Here is a 15574-nt window from a genome sequence, read left to right on the forward strand (position 1 = left end):
TGGCTACAGGAATAGTGCCAGAGGACTGGAGGATAGCAAATGTGGTCCCTTTGTTCAAGAAGGGGAGTAGAGATAACCCCGGTAACTATAGGCCGGTGAGCCTAACGTCTGTGGTGGGTAAAGTCTTGGAGAGGATTATAAAAGATACGATTAATAATCATCTAGATAGGAATAATATGATTAGGGATAGTCAGCATGGTTTTGTGAAGGGTAGGTCATGCCTCACAAACCTTATCGAGTTCTTTGAGAAGGTGACTGAACAGGTAGACGAGGGTAGAGCAGTTGATGTGGTGTATATGGATTTCAGTAAAGCGTTTGATAAGGTTCCCCACGGTCGGCTATTGCAGAAAATACGGAGGCTGGGGATTGAGGGTGATTTAGAGATGTGGATCAGAAATTGGCTAGTTGAAAGAAGACAGAGAGTGGTAGTTGATGGGAAATGTTCAGAATGGAGTTCAGTTACGAGTGGCGTACCACAAGGATCTGTTCTGGGGCCGTTGCTGTTTGTCATTTTTATAAATGACCTAGAGGAGGGCGCAGAAGGATGGGTGAGTAAATTTGCAGACGACACTAAAGTCGGTGGAGTTGTAGACAGTGCGGAAGGATGTTGCAGGTTACAGAGGGACATAGATAAGCTGCAGAGCTGGGCTGAGAGGTGGCAAATGGAGTTTAATGTGGAGAAGTGTGAGGTGATTCACTTTGGAAAGAATAACAGGAATGCGGAATATTTGGCTAATGGTAAAATTCTTGGTAGTGTGGATGAGCAGAGGGATCTCGGTGTCCATGTACATAGATCCCTGAAAGTTGCCACCCAGGTTGATAGGGTTGTGAAGAAGGCCTATGGTGTGTTGGCCTTTATTGGTAGAGGGATTGAGTTCCGGAGCCAGGAGGTCATGATGCAGCTGTACCAAACTCTGGTACGGCCGCATTTGGAGTATTGCGTACAGTTCTGGTCGCCTCATTATAGGAAGGACGTGGAAGCTTTGGAACGGGTGCAGAGGAGATTTACCAGGATGTTGCCTGGTATGGAGGGAAAATCTTATGAGGAAAGGCTGATGGACTTGAGGTTGTTTTCGTTAGAGAGAAGAAGGTTAAGAGGTGACTTAATAGAGGCATACAAAATGATCAGAGGGTTAGATAGGGTGGACAGCGAGAGCCTTCTCCCGCGGATGGAGGTAGCTAGCACGAGGGGACATAGCCTTAAATTGAGGGGTAATAGATATAGGACAGAGGTCAGAGGTGGGTTTTTTACGCAAAGAGTGGTGAGGCCGTGGAATGCCCTACCTGCAACAGTAGTGAACTCGCCAACATTGAGGGCATTTAAAAATTTATTGGATAAGCATATGGATGATAAGGGCATAGTGTAGGTTAGATGGCCTTTAGTTTTTTTTTCCATGTCGGTGCAACATCGAGGGCCGAAGGGCCTGTACTGCGCTGTATCGTTCTATGTTCTATGTTCTATTACTAAAGGCTGGCAGTTCAATGTTCCAGGGTACAGATGTTATAGAAAAGATTGAACAGAAGGAGATGAGGGGGAGTTGCATTTTGAGCAGGGAGAATATCATGGCTTTACTTGTGTTCTTTGTTTTAGTTCTTTCAGGATAGTGAAGGGTGGGGCACCACGGTGGCACAGTGGGTTAGCCCTGTTGCCTCACGGTGCCGAGGTCCCAGGTTCGATCTCGGCTCTGGGTCACTGTCCGTGTGGAGTTTGCACATTCTCCCCGTGTTTGCGTGGATTTCGTCCCCCCAGCCCAAAGATGTGCAAGGTAGGTGGATTGAACATAGTAAATTGCCCCTTAATTGGAAAAAAATTAATTGGGTACACTAATTTTATTAGTACACTAAATTTATTTTAAAAAATGATAGTGAAGGGTGTAGTGCTAAGAAAGAACAACAAGCTCTGTTTAATAAACAAAGCTAATTTATTACATTACACTGAATTAGATTCAAACATAATACTAAGAAATTAGTTAAGTAAAGAACACACTACACTCTACACTATTAACTATACTATTACTTCAACTATCTCACAACTACTCTGTCTTGCTCTATCTAGCTCCATTAATCCCCATCTTCCAGAAGTCAAGGAGGCATGTGATATTTGTATGGTTGCTCTATAGCACCATCTAGTGACTAGAGTAGTAACATTACATTAACCCTTTGTGCTTTACAATATCCAAATATTGTGACATACTGAGAGGGGCATATCCGAGGGTTTGCCCACTGAGTCTATGTGGTTAGAACCGAAAAATAAGAAGGGAGAGATCACTTTTATAGGATTGTACGACAGGCCCCCAAATAGTCAGCGGGAAATTGAGGAGCAAATATGCAATGAAAATAGTGTGGTAATAGTTGGGGACTTTGCTTTCTTGATATTGACTGGATTAGCCATAGGATAAGGGGCTTGGATGGAGAGAAATTTGTCAAGTGTATTCAGGAGGAATTCCTCATTCAGTATGTAGATGGCCCGCCTAGAGACGGGGCAAAACTTGACCGTCTCTTGGGAAATAAGGAAGGGCAGGTGACACGTGTTAGTGAGGGATCACTTTGGGACCAGTGATCATAATTTCATTGTGAGAAGTCTTACAACACCAGGTTAAAGTATCGTCTGGCATCTTTGACTTTGTCTATAGATATGTTTCTGGAACCTACCTCTTCATTCACCTGAGGAAGGAGCAGTGCTCCGAAAGCTATTGATTTGAAACAAACCTGTTGGACTTTAAACTGGTTTTGTAAGTCTTCTTACTGTGCTCACCCCAGTCCAACGCCGGCATCTCCACATCATAATTCCATTAGTTTTAAGATAGCTATGGAGAATGATAGGTCTGGCCCAAAAGTTAAAAGGCTCATCAGCAATAGCCTCACCTTTTCAGTTTCATCACAATCATTTATGTCAGTTGCCTGTTGCACCTCCATAAAGTGTATAGAGGGGTCCCCTGTTCTGTTTAACTTTGGGATGTGGGACACCATTTCCGGTAGGGCTTGCGTCCCATGGGAAATTACGATATCGTTCTCCAGTGGTCCCCTATCTGCCTGTCACACTGGGGCACCAGACTTGCGCTGCTTCACCAGGCACATCTGTCCCATGTAGGGCTGTTTCCCCCCTTGTTCCCCGAACACCAGCTCCCCTACCATGATCGGTAACTCCACCTCCGGGTGGGCTACACATGGCGGAGACGCCAACAATTGAGGGTGCATTCCTGACCCTCCTTGGATCTGCCCTTCCCTGGACACTTCGAACACCACCTGCTGACCTGGAGACTTTACCAGCGCCTCAGGTGTTGGTCTAACCCCCCATGCCACTAGGGTATCATCTGCTGTCTGAAGCCCTTCATCTCCTGGGGACCCTCCATGCCCGATCAGGCAGATCCGTCCCTTTGTCTGGGACAGAGCCTCTTCCAGATTTTTGATTCTCAGCTGGCAAGGTCTGTGGTCGCTACCACCCAGCTCAATCCATGCTACTCTGTAAGCAGCTTGCATGTCTTTGAAGTTCCCCTCCAGCTCCCTGTACCTTTGGGTACACTGTGAGTGGAACTCCTGGAAATTCGTCTCCCTTTCCTTTGCCTCAGTTCCCTGGCATTGGCGATACTCCTGAGTATTCCTATTTGACTCAGTTACCTGCCGAAGAAAGTGCCTGGCTTCAGATAACTCCTCATAGAGCTTCTCTTCATTCCTAGCCCTGGCTTCTGCATCCCCTTCGGATTCCCTAAGCTGGCTCTTCAGTTTGTTAATTTTTTCATCTAATTTTGCCAGCTGCTGGGATAGGCACACTAACCAGACTATTTCTCTTTGCTTTCATGTGGGTTCTTGCTCTCTGCCCGCTCAGCTGCAGTTTCTGCTGTCTGGTCAGCTCCAGTCAGCGCTACTTCCACGGTTTCGTGAGGTTAATTTTCTTGAATAAATAGGAGGAAATCCTCTCATTTTAGACGTTTCTCTCACCCTCTCTAGTAAGTCACAAATAGAGCAAGGAGGTTATGTTGGAGATGTACAGGACTTTTGTTAGACCACAGCTGGAGTACTGTCTTCAGTTCTGGCTACTGCACTATAGGAAGGATATTATTGCACTAGAGAGGGTGCAGAGGGGAGTAGATTCACCTGGATGTTGTCTGGGATGGAGCATTTTAGCTATGAAGAGAGGCTGGATAAGCTCAGGTTGTTTTCTTTTCTCGTAGTGAAGGGGGGAATTGTGTGAATAGAAAGCGGCTGTTTCCCTTAGTTGAAGGGTCAATAACAAGGGGACATAATATTAAGGTGAAAGGCAGGAGGTTTAGAGGGGATTTAAGGAAATACTATTTCACCCAAAGGGTGGTGGTAATCTGGAATGTACTGCCTGGGAGAGTAGTTCAGACAGGAAACCTCACTTTTTGTACTTGGATAAGCACTTGAAATGTCATAATATTCATGGCTATGAGCCAAGTGCTGGGATGTGGGATTAGTATAGATTTAGAGTAGCTTTTTGTCTGTGCAGGCTTGATGGGCTGAAGGGCCTCTTTGCTGTCTGATTAAAAAGAAAAAAATAAATAAACTAGCCGCTCATTTTACTCCCATTTTTCAGCAGCTGATGCACAGCCTTTGAAAGTTACAGCACTTCAGATGCAGATCCAAGTGACCTTTAAATGAGTGGAGCGTTTCAGTCTTAATCATCAATGAGGATAATGAATTCCAGGTGCCCATAACCGTCTGGGAGAAAATGATTTTCCTCATGTTCACTCTAATCCTTACAATGGAAATCTTGCCCAAGTTCCAACATAGCCTCAAGGAGGGGAAGCATCCCTGCTTTCTTCCCCAGCTGGCCCAGAAACAATGAAATGAATCATAGCATCAGAGAAATGTTACAGCGCAGAAGGAGGCCATTCGGCCCATCTTGTCCATGCCAGGTGCCCTTCCTACTCCAACCTTCCTGCACCCTGTAGCTTAGAGCACTTTGGGTGCAGATCCAGGTACCTTTTAAAAGAGTTTAGGGTCTCTGCCTCCACCACCAACTCGGACTACCCTCTGTGTGAAAAAGATTCTTCCTCATTTCCCCTCTACACCTTCTGCCACTTATCTTGACTCCATGTCCTCAGGTTTTAGAATTCTCCACCAAGGGAAACAGTTTTATCCTGTCCACCCTGTCTCTTCCCCTCATAATTTTATACACTTCATTAAGTCACCCCTCAACCTTCTTTGTTCAATTGCAAGGGCAGACATCGACCATTACCCTTTTTTTCCTGTTCCTAAACCAACTTTTTAGCCAGTTCGCCACATGAGTTCAGGAACCACGCGTCTTGTTGAAGTGCCAGCCTGCGGATCCCAGGGCAGGATGGAACAAATTCCTCCCACACCTGACAGTGGGAGCCAATGGAGCACAGGACATGTGTGCTTTAGAAATGTAAAACAGTTGATTCTGGGCGCACCAAACCAAGGCGACACGCAAGTGAACACGCTGGAGTCAGGATGGAGATGTTGCCAGACATCCACAGTCGAGGGACCTGACCAGCTCCTTCAACTGCCCTACGTGCGCTGTGGGGTACCGATGTGGTCGTCTGGGAGCATAGACATTCATAAAGTGAAGCACCACAACCCCCTTGTGGACAATTAGTGCAGCAATCAGCCTGGTGTAGGCTCCTTGATCTCCTAGCTTCAGCTGAACATAGCAACAGCATAGCCAGCCCAGCAGAATTCAAGGCCAGGTGATTCAGTAGACCCCCCCCCCCCAACCCACTTTGTCTCTCCAAAAGCCACAATGCTTCTACTCCCAGAACGGTGTTGGTTTCTTGCAGGAAGCACACCACATACATCCCATCCCGGAGAACTGAGAAGTTCTAGAAGCTGCATTGTGCTCCTCTGCTGTGCTTGATGTTGAGTCTGGCTATGGTTATCTTCATGCCAAAAGCATTGTGCCACCTTCACCATAATACCCCCAGTGCTCAGAGGGAGAGAAGGCACATGTGCCCTTCCACTCCCTCAGGAGGCCAACAAGGAATCTATTCAGCTTGCACTTCTCATTCTGCTCCAACTCCCACACCCCAGAGTGGTAGGCACAGGCAGAGCGGAGAAGTTGCGCCAGGTCAGACCATCAATCAAGAACCAACTGGATGACATTTCTGCGACCCCTGTTATTGTATAAAAGGTCCCAGAGTTCCCGGGGGGGGGGGGGGGGGGAGGGGGGGAATAAAGAAGGCAGCAGCAAGCAACTTATTTCCAAACATGAACAGTCAAAAGTCAATAAACAGTGAAAAAAGTCAATAAACAGTCAATATTGCAACAAACGTACCAGCAATCTGTAAGAGCAGACGCTCCCTTGTCTTCAGCCTGGTAGTCGGTCGGCCTTCCCCTTGCCTCACTCCAGGTCAAAGAAGCAGAAGAAGCAGCAATAAGCAGACAGATGTTCCCATGTAGTTGCAGTAATATGCTTCTCTGCAGCTCCAGAAGCAGACTCTCAAGACAGAAACAATCATTATCGGAAGCTACACAAAGACAGTATAGCAGAAGGGGCAAGAAAGCATCCCTTACCTGTCTTCAGTCTGGTAACCTCCAAAACCTCACCTTGCCTCATTCCAGGTCAAAGAAGCAGAAGGGGCAACCGAAAGCAGACCCACAGCCTCCAGATAACTGCAGCATTGTTCAAGTGCTCTCCCACTTCCTCTAGCACTGAGAAAGCACCCCTGTCTGCTCTTCAGTCCGGTAGCAGGTCAGTCAATACCTCCCCATTGCCTGGCATCACTACATGTCCAAGAAGCAGAAGGGACAGCAAACTTAAAACTGAAATTAAACCTGCAAGCAATTTGCTGCTGAAAGCAGGAGTACGCAGAAGACATAACCTGCAGCCGCTTGGATTTATTTAGTTTATTGACAGTTCCCTTGTTGGAAAAAAAACAAAAGTGATTACAAATCAATTACATAAAACAATAAACAGGCAATAATACAATAAAGTCACCCGTACCAGCCTCCCCGAACAGGCACCGGAATGTGGCGACTAGGGGCTTTTCACAGTAACTTCATTGAAGCCTACTCGTGACAATAAGCGATTTTCATTTCATTTCATTCCACCTTGACAAAGGAGACAAATGAAATCACAGAACATAAACCAAAAAAGCAGGCAACCGTACAATGAAGGTACCGGCATCCAAATCAACCTGCTGCTCCCTCCCTCCCTCGCAGCTCCTAAAAGCAGACAGGCGTCAGTGGAAAGCCGCTGTTGATGATGTGACGATGCACCAGAAAGTCACACTGGCATGGAATATAGCAGAAGAGTGAGGGAGCACCCTTCTCCAAGGGTACAGGATAAGGGGCTGCAGTTGATAAGCACATGGCCTCCAAATAGCAACAGTGGACAATTAAAATACAATAAGGATACCAACACCAAAATAAACCCACCACTCCCTTCCCCTTCCACAGCATTCGGTTGCAGAGCACAGTGGAAGAGAGAGGGAGCACCCCATTCTGGGAGCCAAGCCACAGACAAAAATGTCAGCAGCTGACAAACACATGACCTCCAGATATCGTGAGTACAAAAGTCAATTCCCCAAAAAAGTTACACCGACACAGAGTATGGTGGAAAAGGGAGAGAGTAGCTCCCCCTCCCCCTCTCCAGCACTGGCAGTGATTCCAGAAATTCCAGGCCATCAGAAGGAAGCGGGACTGCAGCAGGCAAGCCTACTCCAGGCAGTAAACAACAACATTACAATAACAAGCATACAGTTTCCAAATATGAACTATAACCAGACAACAATACAAAAAACATCAGCATTTTAGACAGCTTCCAAACTGGGAGCAGTAAATAGTCACCAGCACATTATAGTCTCCATTAGTCACCAGATATATCAACACAACATTCAAGTTGTTCAGTGGAATTGAGCCGCCATCCCTCCTCCTGCAGTACAAGAATCTGATCACCTGACACCACCCAGTCCAAGGTTTGGGCCACAGGAATAAAGGAGGCAGTAGCAAGCAACTCACTTCCAAACATAATACAGTCAAAAAAAAACAGTCAATATTACAACAAAAGTATCACCTGTTTTCAGTCCGATAGTCGGCCGGCCTTCCCTGTGTATCACTCTGGGTCATAGTAGCAGAAGGGGCAGCAGTGAGCAGATACACGCTCTCAATTAGTTGCAGTAACTCTCTCTCTGTCTCTCTCCCGCCCCTTCTGGCAGCTCCAGCAGCAGACTCTCCAGGCAAAAAACAATCATTAATGGAAGCCACATAAACACAGAGTATAGCAGAAGGCAGTAGAACACCCCTTCCCGGTCACCAGTGGGCAGCAGCCAGCAAAAGTCTCCTCTTGTCTCACTCCAGGCCAAAGAAGCAGAAGGGGAAACAGTAGGCAGACCCACAGCCTCCAGTCAACCACAGCACCATCCAAGTCTTCTCTCCATCTTCCTCTGGCTCTGAGAAAGCATCACTCTCCCCCCTCTAGTCCAGTAGCAGGTTAGCCAATACCTCCCCATTGCCCAACCTTACCTTAGGTCAAAGAAGCAGAAGGGGCTGAAAACAGTAACCAAGCCTGAAAGCAGCCCGCCGCCAAATGCAGGACAGCGCAGAACACACAACCCGCAACCACCCGGAGAATGGGGAACGTAAGCGCCCTCGATAAGGGCACGGAGCAATCATTAACCTTTCAGATGTATAAATATAGCTGGTCAGTATAATACCGACTGGAGAGAGAACCAGTAGTGAACTGGTGCTGTTTAATATTGTTGTAAATAAATGTTACTTTCTGTTAAACTCTATAAACTCATGCTGGACTCTTTGTGCCCTCACAAAACAATGTGAAGCACATCCTTCTCCCTCCTTCCCCTCCTCTAGTCAGTGTAGATCTCTGATGCTTTCTCCAGTCTCAATGCGGATATAGAACAGCAGCAGAAGCTCCAGCTCCATAGCTTTGTGGATTACCAGTTCAGTGACTTATACTCTATTTTGTGGCAAATAAATAGCCAATTAAAATAAATAAAACAAATTGAGGGACAAACTGAAGGGTTAGCCTCGCAAAGGGACACTGACTGAACTAGCTCCTGATCTACGGGCACCTGGTGCGGAGAGGGGTGGGAAAGACGGAAGACCTCTTTGTGAACCTGCTCCTGGGCCTGCCGAAACTTGCCATTAACAGGTCCAGGCAGCGGGTGAGCTAGGGGATGTCTGACCAGACTGTCGAACCCTCTTCCGCGGCTTCATTTGTGGCGGGGTGTTTCTGGAGAGGAAGCATGCGGTGCCACTGGCACACTCGTGGCCTTTCATGCTCATCCCACATTTTGATTTGATGTTTCTCTTTGTTATTTTGGGGCTGTGCTCTTACCAGCAGCAGCCCATTTTAATTTGTCCCTGAGTTGATTTCTGTTCTTCTATTATGTTGATTAACCCTAAAATACAATGCCTGAACATGAAAGCAAATGAAACTTAAAATATTAAACCAAAATGGGATTATATGGGTGGTTAAAACATCCCAGTCCGCTGCTGTGTCCAGCGAGTATGGAATCCACTTGCCTCGTAACATTCCTGAGCCTTCCTAAATGCTGCATGGTATCACAGTTAGAACATAGAACATAGAACAGTACAGCACAGAACAGGCCCTTCGGCCCTCGATGTTGTGCCGAGCAATGATCACCCTACTCAAACCCACGTATCCACCCTATACCCGTAACCCAACAACCCCCCTTAACCTTACTTTTTAGGACACTACGGGCAATTTAGCATGGCCAATCCACCTAACCCGCACATCTTTGGACTGTGGGAGGAAACTGGAGCACCCGGAGGAAACCCACGCACACACGGGGAGGACGTGCAGACTCCACACAGACAGTGACCCAGCTGGGAATTGAACCTGGGACCCTGGAGCTGTGAAGCATTTATGCTAACCACCATGCTACCGTGCTGCCTGGAGAGTCTGCTGCTGGAGCTGCCAGAAGGGGCGGGAGAGAGACAGAGAGAGAGTGACTGTAACTAACAACAAAGTTGTTAGCATTGTTGCAGCAGATGATAAAGATGGCAAATGGTGTGTTGGCCTTCAGATTGAGAGGAGTCGAATATAGGAACAGGGGGCGAAATTTTCCGACCCCCCCCCCCCCCCCCCCGGCAGGGTCGGAGAATCAAGTCCCGCCCCCGCCGTGGCAGAAATTCTCCACCACCCCGGAATTAGCGGGAGCGGGAATCGCGCGGCGTCGGGCAGCAAGCCCCCTGCGGCGATTCTCCGGCCAGCGATGGGCCGAAGTCCCGCTGCTGGGAGGCCTCTCCTGCCGCCGTGGTTTGAACACCTCTGGTGGCGGCGGGATTGGCGGCGCGAGCGGGCCCCCGGGGTCCTGGGGGGGCATGGGGCGAACGGACCCCGGGGGGTGCCCCCCGGTAGCCAACCCCGCGATCGGGGCCCACCGATCGGCGGGTGGGCCAGTACCGTGGGGGCACTCTTTCTCTTCCGACGTTAGCGGCAGCTGACGCACCGGCGCATGCGCGAACCGGCTAAGGCCTTTCGGCCAGCCCCAGCACCGAGCGGCGGGCATCAAAGGCCGTTGTGCCGGTTTTGGTGGCAGTCGGCGTGGCGCCAACCGCTCTGGCGCGGGCCTAGCCCCTCAATGTGAGGGCTTGGCCCCTAAAGGTGCAGAGAATTCCGCACCTTTGTGGAGGCCCGACACCGGAGTGGTTGTCGCCACTACGCTACGCCGGGACCCCCCGCCCCGCCGGGTAGGGGAGAATCCCGCCCAGGATGTCTGGCTGCAATTAAACAGGATCTTGGTGAGGCCACACCTGGAATATTGTGTGCAGTTATCTTATTTGAGGAAGGATGTTGTTGCTATTGAGGGACTGCAGAGAAGGTTTACCAGACTGATTCCTGGAATGGCAGGGCGGCATTATGGGTGGCACGGTAGCGCAGTGGTTAGCACAGTCCAGAATGAAAAGTCCGATGGTATGTTTCTTCAGAGGGGAGGTTGATGGTTGCAGGGTTTCCAGAACCGTGTCTTCCACAAGGCGAGGTTTACAGTGTTGAGTTGGTCTTGAAAACACAAGTTCCAATGTTCCAGTAATTTACAGTCTTGATGTGGGCCAGAGTTCTTTTTGCTGCCACCTGCTTGATGGTAAAATGTTAGAGAGCGCAGCCTGGAGTCCTGTTCTGTTTAGAGGTCAAACAGGAAGTAACTGCCTGTAACTTCCAATAGTTGTAAGGATTAAAACAATTTTCCAATTCCTGGATAACTCCCGTACTGACTCCTTTGACCCTCTGTTGGACACTGCAATTATACATTTTACATCACTGTGTAATTATCTGATGAACACTATCTGATTTTAATCTAGGTACAAATACTACTGTGTTGGAAGAAGATGATGACAGCGATGAAGTTCAGGGATTTCATTTTAAACAATTAAAGTAAGTTATTTTTATTTTGGTCATGCCTGTATCTTTATTTCTCCAACTAATAGTCACAAAGGGGCTTTTCACAGTAACTTCATTGAAGCCTACTCGTGACAATAAGCGATTTTCATTTAATTTTCAAATGGTGCCTCTGATCATAGAATTAGGGTGCAATCCAAGTCCAAGCAAATCCAAGGGCTTTGAGTTTCATCACCTTCACCTCGGAGACCTTGAGTGAGAACCGTTCAGCACTGGCCTCCACAAATGGGGACCGGACGGAACAGCACTTGTGGGTGTCTCCCAGGCATCAGAGGCCCCAATTGCATGGCCTTTGGGCAGGATGGTGCTCTTGCACTGCCTAGCACCTTGACAGTGCCACCTGCATGCCAGTCTGGCACTGTCAACATGGCATTGCCAAGGCACCAAGCTGGCATTTTTGCGCACCGCCGATTGGGCGAGGGGTGCCTTGCGTGGGTGTTGAGGGATGTCTGGGGGGCATAGGGACCCACCCATAGTGCACTTGGGCTGGGGGTCGGGCGTCGCTTCGGGGGCTCGGCGATCGGGACGCCATTTTTAAATGGCGTCCCAATTTCTCGCTACACTGGGGATTTCCGGCAAGCAGAGCTTCCAGGGCTATGTGCAGCCATGGCCGCATGTTCCTCAGTGAGGCCCCTTATTCAACGTGAGTTGGGAAACACACGGCTTAATGCGCGCTATGGGACTTTGTTCCAAATTAGTTGAATCGGCCCCTTATGCAGCAAAGGACCGCGCGGGGGTCTCCAATGGCCTGGGAGACCACCCCAGGTGCCCACCCCAAGTTTGTGTGGACCAGTACTAAACTGGACCTTGGCTCATTCATGACCTAATTGCTCATTTAAATAAGCATATCTGGACCTCGCTCAGTGAGGGCAAACTCCAGATTGTGACATCTCATGAGTTTCAGTTAAATCTCGCGAGACGTTTCGAGTGTCACGAATCTCACGAGAGGCTTCTCACGAGATTCAATGGCCTTGTGTTACCAAGTCGGGTGCAACGAGGCCAGTAAATTGCACCCATTAATGTAAAATCTGTGGAAGCATATTACTTGATTTTAGTTATCCTCTAAAAAGTTTAATTTAAAGGGGTAAGTAATGGCACGAGAACTTAAAGCCATGGTGGGCTCCACCTGATTTCTGTGAGAAGTGGGAACATTTTCAGTGTCAGGAGTCAGCATGTGTGCAGGAAGTATCTCCAGCAAGACGGCACGGTAGAACAGTGGTTAGCATTGTTGCTTCATAGCATGTGGGTCCCAGTTCAATTCCCGCTTGGGTCACTATCTATGATGGTGTCTGCACGTTCTCCCTGAGTCTGCGTAGGTTTCCTCTGGGTGCTCCGGTTTCCTCCCACAAATCCCAAAAGACGTGCTTATTAGGTGAATTGGACATTCAGAATTCTCCCGCTGTGTACTCAAACAGGCACTGGACTGTGGCGACCAGGGGATTTTCACAGTAACTTCATTGCTGTGTTAATGTAAGCCTACTTGTGACAATAATAAAGATTATTATTATACATTTTGCAGCTCCTGGAAGCCCGGGTTTCAGAGTTGAGATGATGGCTGGGGCCACTGTGGAGCACGAGATGGAGACAATCATAGATAGCACTTTTAGAGAGGCGGTTACGCTGCAGGCTCAGACTCTATAGGCAGGAAGGGAATGGGTGACTACAAGGCAGAGCAAGAGGACTACGCAGGCAGTGCAGGAATCCCCTGTGGACATTCCCTGTTAAGTAATGGGTTAAGAGACACTGCAATTTGTTGTCTCGTTTATGTTAAGTATCCAATAATTGACACTGGTATGTAAAGAGGCTTCAGGTGGCCTTTGTGTCAGTTGATGTGATGATAGAGTTTTGTGCAGAGTCTGTTCAAGTGAAATAAAGGTGTTTGTGAAATGAGCAGAACCTTCGACTCTATACAACTGCAGCTAAAGGCCTAACAAATGGTAGCAGAAGAAGGTTGCTGTGCAAATGTGAAGGGTTGACAGATACAACTTTCCCAGACCAAACCAAGGAGTGAATGAGAAGAAAAAAAAAGATATATGGCTGAACCTAGGATAAAGATGGCCGGATATGACTACCCCCCCCCCCCCCCTTATTTTCTGAAAGGGGATTGTACGACCAATGGAGAAGGGCAGTAGTTAAGTGGACTAAGGTAACTGCTTTGGGAAAGAGAAAACAAGGTATGGCATTGCCTCTTTCTGTACCTTATGACAGTAAAATCTGAAGCAAAGTGTTTTCTGAACTGGAATTGGAAGTGTTAAGACTCAGAAGAAGGCTGGAGACTCTATTATGTTATATGGATAAGATTTATAAAAAGGATGACTTGTTAAGTGTGTATGAAGCATGGTCGGATTTTGATAGAGGATTTCTCCGTTGAAGACTATATAATGGAATTTGGCAGACTATATAAGAGGCTGCAGAAACGCAACTTGGAATTTCCACAGTCTGCGTTGGCCTTTAAATTACATGACAGTGCTAGAGTGAGCAACATGGATAGGCTCCTGGTTTTGACAGGAGTTCAGTTTGCAGACAAGGATACCTTATTCGATCAGATGACAGAAGCTTTAAAAAAATTTCTGGGGAAACATTCGATTCCGATGGCTCCGATGACCCAAATAGGTCAGCCTGCAATAAAGCAGAATATGGAAGATATAATACTAACAGGATGGCGAAATCGTAGGGCTACAAACAGGTTCCAAGACTATAGATGGAGATCGGGACCCGGAAATTATGAAGACAGAAACCCAGTTAGAACCTACAATGGGAAGTTGAACCCCAGAAATGCCCGGGGTATGATAAATCGATGTTTCCGATGTGACTCTCCATACCATTACGCTTTCAACTGTCCAACACGGTATGATAGAGTGTTTGAAGCGACACATGACACGGAAGAGTCAGAAGAGGAACAAGATAGTATCCAGAAAGAAGGCATTGTCCTATTAACAAGCTGTTTTACGCCAGTAATGAGGGTGTTGGTTGCAGAATCATTCAATTGTGCTGTGTTGGACAGTGGCTGCACATCTACCAGTGTGTGGAATTGACTTGTTAAAATGTTACCTGGACTCCTTGAATGCTGAAAATCGTAACAAGGTAAAGGAATTTGAAAGTTCCACAAGTTTCAGGTTTGGGGATGATAATACTCTAAAGTCGCTGAAAAGAGTGGTGATCCCTTGCAATATTGCCGGAGTGAATCATTTCATTAGCACAGATGTTGTATCAAGTGAGATACCTTTGCTTCCGAGCAGACATGAAACTGGATATGGAACCGGATAAGGCAGCAGTTTTTGGAAAGATGATGGTCTCACAATTTACACAGTCGGGACACTATTGTATTCCATTATGGACAAATAATATTTCAAGTACAGTTGTTAAGGATGTGTTAATGGCAGTTGAAAATGGGACTTTAGCTGCTAAAAAGTTTGTTGGATTAAAACTGCAAAGGCAATGTGCTCATCTGTCCCCTTGGAGGCTGAAAAATTTATTAAAGGGTGAAGGGGTAAGGGATGAAGACTACTAAGCTGATAGAACAGGTTAGTGATCGCTGTGAAGTTTTTAGGAAGTACAGGACACCATCACGACCGATAGTAACCCTACCTTTGGCTAAGGATTTTAACAACATTGTGGCCATGAACCTTAAGATCTGGGATAAAGCGAACAATATATTTATTTTGGATTTTGTAGATTTAGCAACCAGATTTAGTCAATCAACTATTGTACGAAGTAAAGAAAAGAGAGCAATTCTGGATCAAATTGTGGAAAAATAGGGACAGGAATGGGCCCACTGGCAAAATTCCTTATGGACAATGGGGGAGAATTTGCTCATGATGAGTTTAGAGATATGTTTGAAAACGTGAATATCACAGTTGTGAATACGGCTGCGGAAAGCCCATTTCGTAATGGTGTGCGTAAAGAAACCATGCTATAATAGATGACATGCTCTGGAACATTTTGGCAGATAGACCAAACTGCAAGCTAAATTCAGCTTTGGCATGGGCGGTACATGCAAATAATTCATTGCAGAGGTTTGCGGCTATAGTCCCTATCAATTAGTGTTTGGTCGAAATCCTAAAATTCTGACCATTTTGGATGACCAGTCTCCAGCTTGGGAAGGGACTACAGTTATCTCTGCCTTTGCTGAGCATTTAAATGCTTTACATAGCAGTAAAAAAGCTTTTTTGGAAGCAGAAGTCTCTGAAAGAATTTGCAGAGCTTTAAGGC

At 47.1% G+C, this 15574-nt stretch overlaps 1 protein-coding gene across 5 annotated transcripts in view; it reads left to right on the forward strand.

Moving 5' to 3' along the window:
* The window catches only part of uggt2 (UDP-glucose glycoprotein glucosyltransferase 2), a 625263-nt gene that overhangs the window by 194899 nt on the left and 414790 nt on the right, over positions 1-15574 (forward strand). For all 5 annotated transcript variants that reach the window (XM_038817830.1, XM_038817832.1, XM_038817829.1 and 2 more), the window contains one exon: positions 11266-11338. In XM_038817830.1, the coding sequence (XP_038673758.1) occupies positions 11266-11338 (73 nt within the window). The remainder of the gene's footprint in view (positions 1-11265; positions 11339-15574) is intronic.

The sequence above is a fragment of the Scyliorhinus canicula genome, chromosome 14, assembly GCF_902713615.1.
Source record: "Scyliorhinus canicula chromosome 14, sScyCan1.1, whole genome shotgun sequence".
In the NCBI taxonomy this organism is placed as follows: Eukaryota; Metazoa; Chordata; class Chondrichthyes; order Carcharhiniformes; family Scyliorhinidae; genus Scyliorhinus; species Scyliorhinus canicula.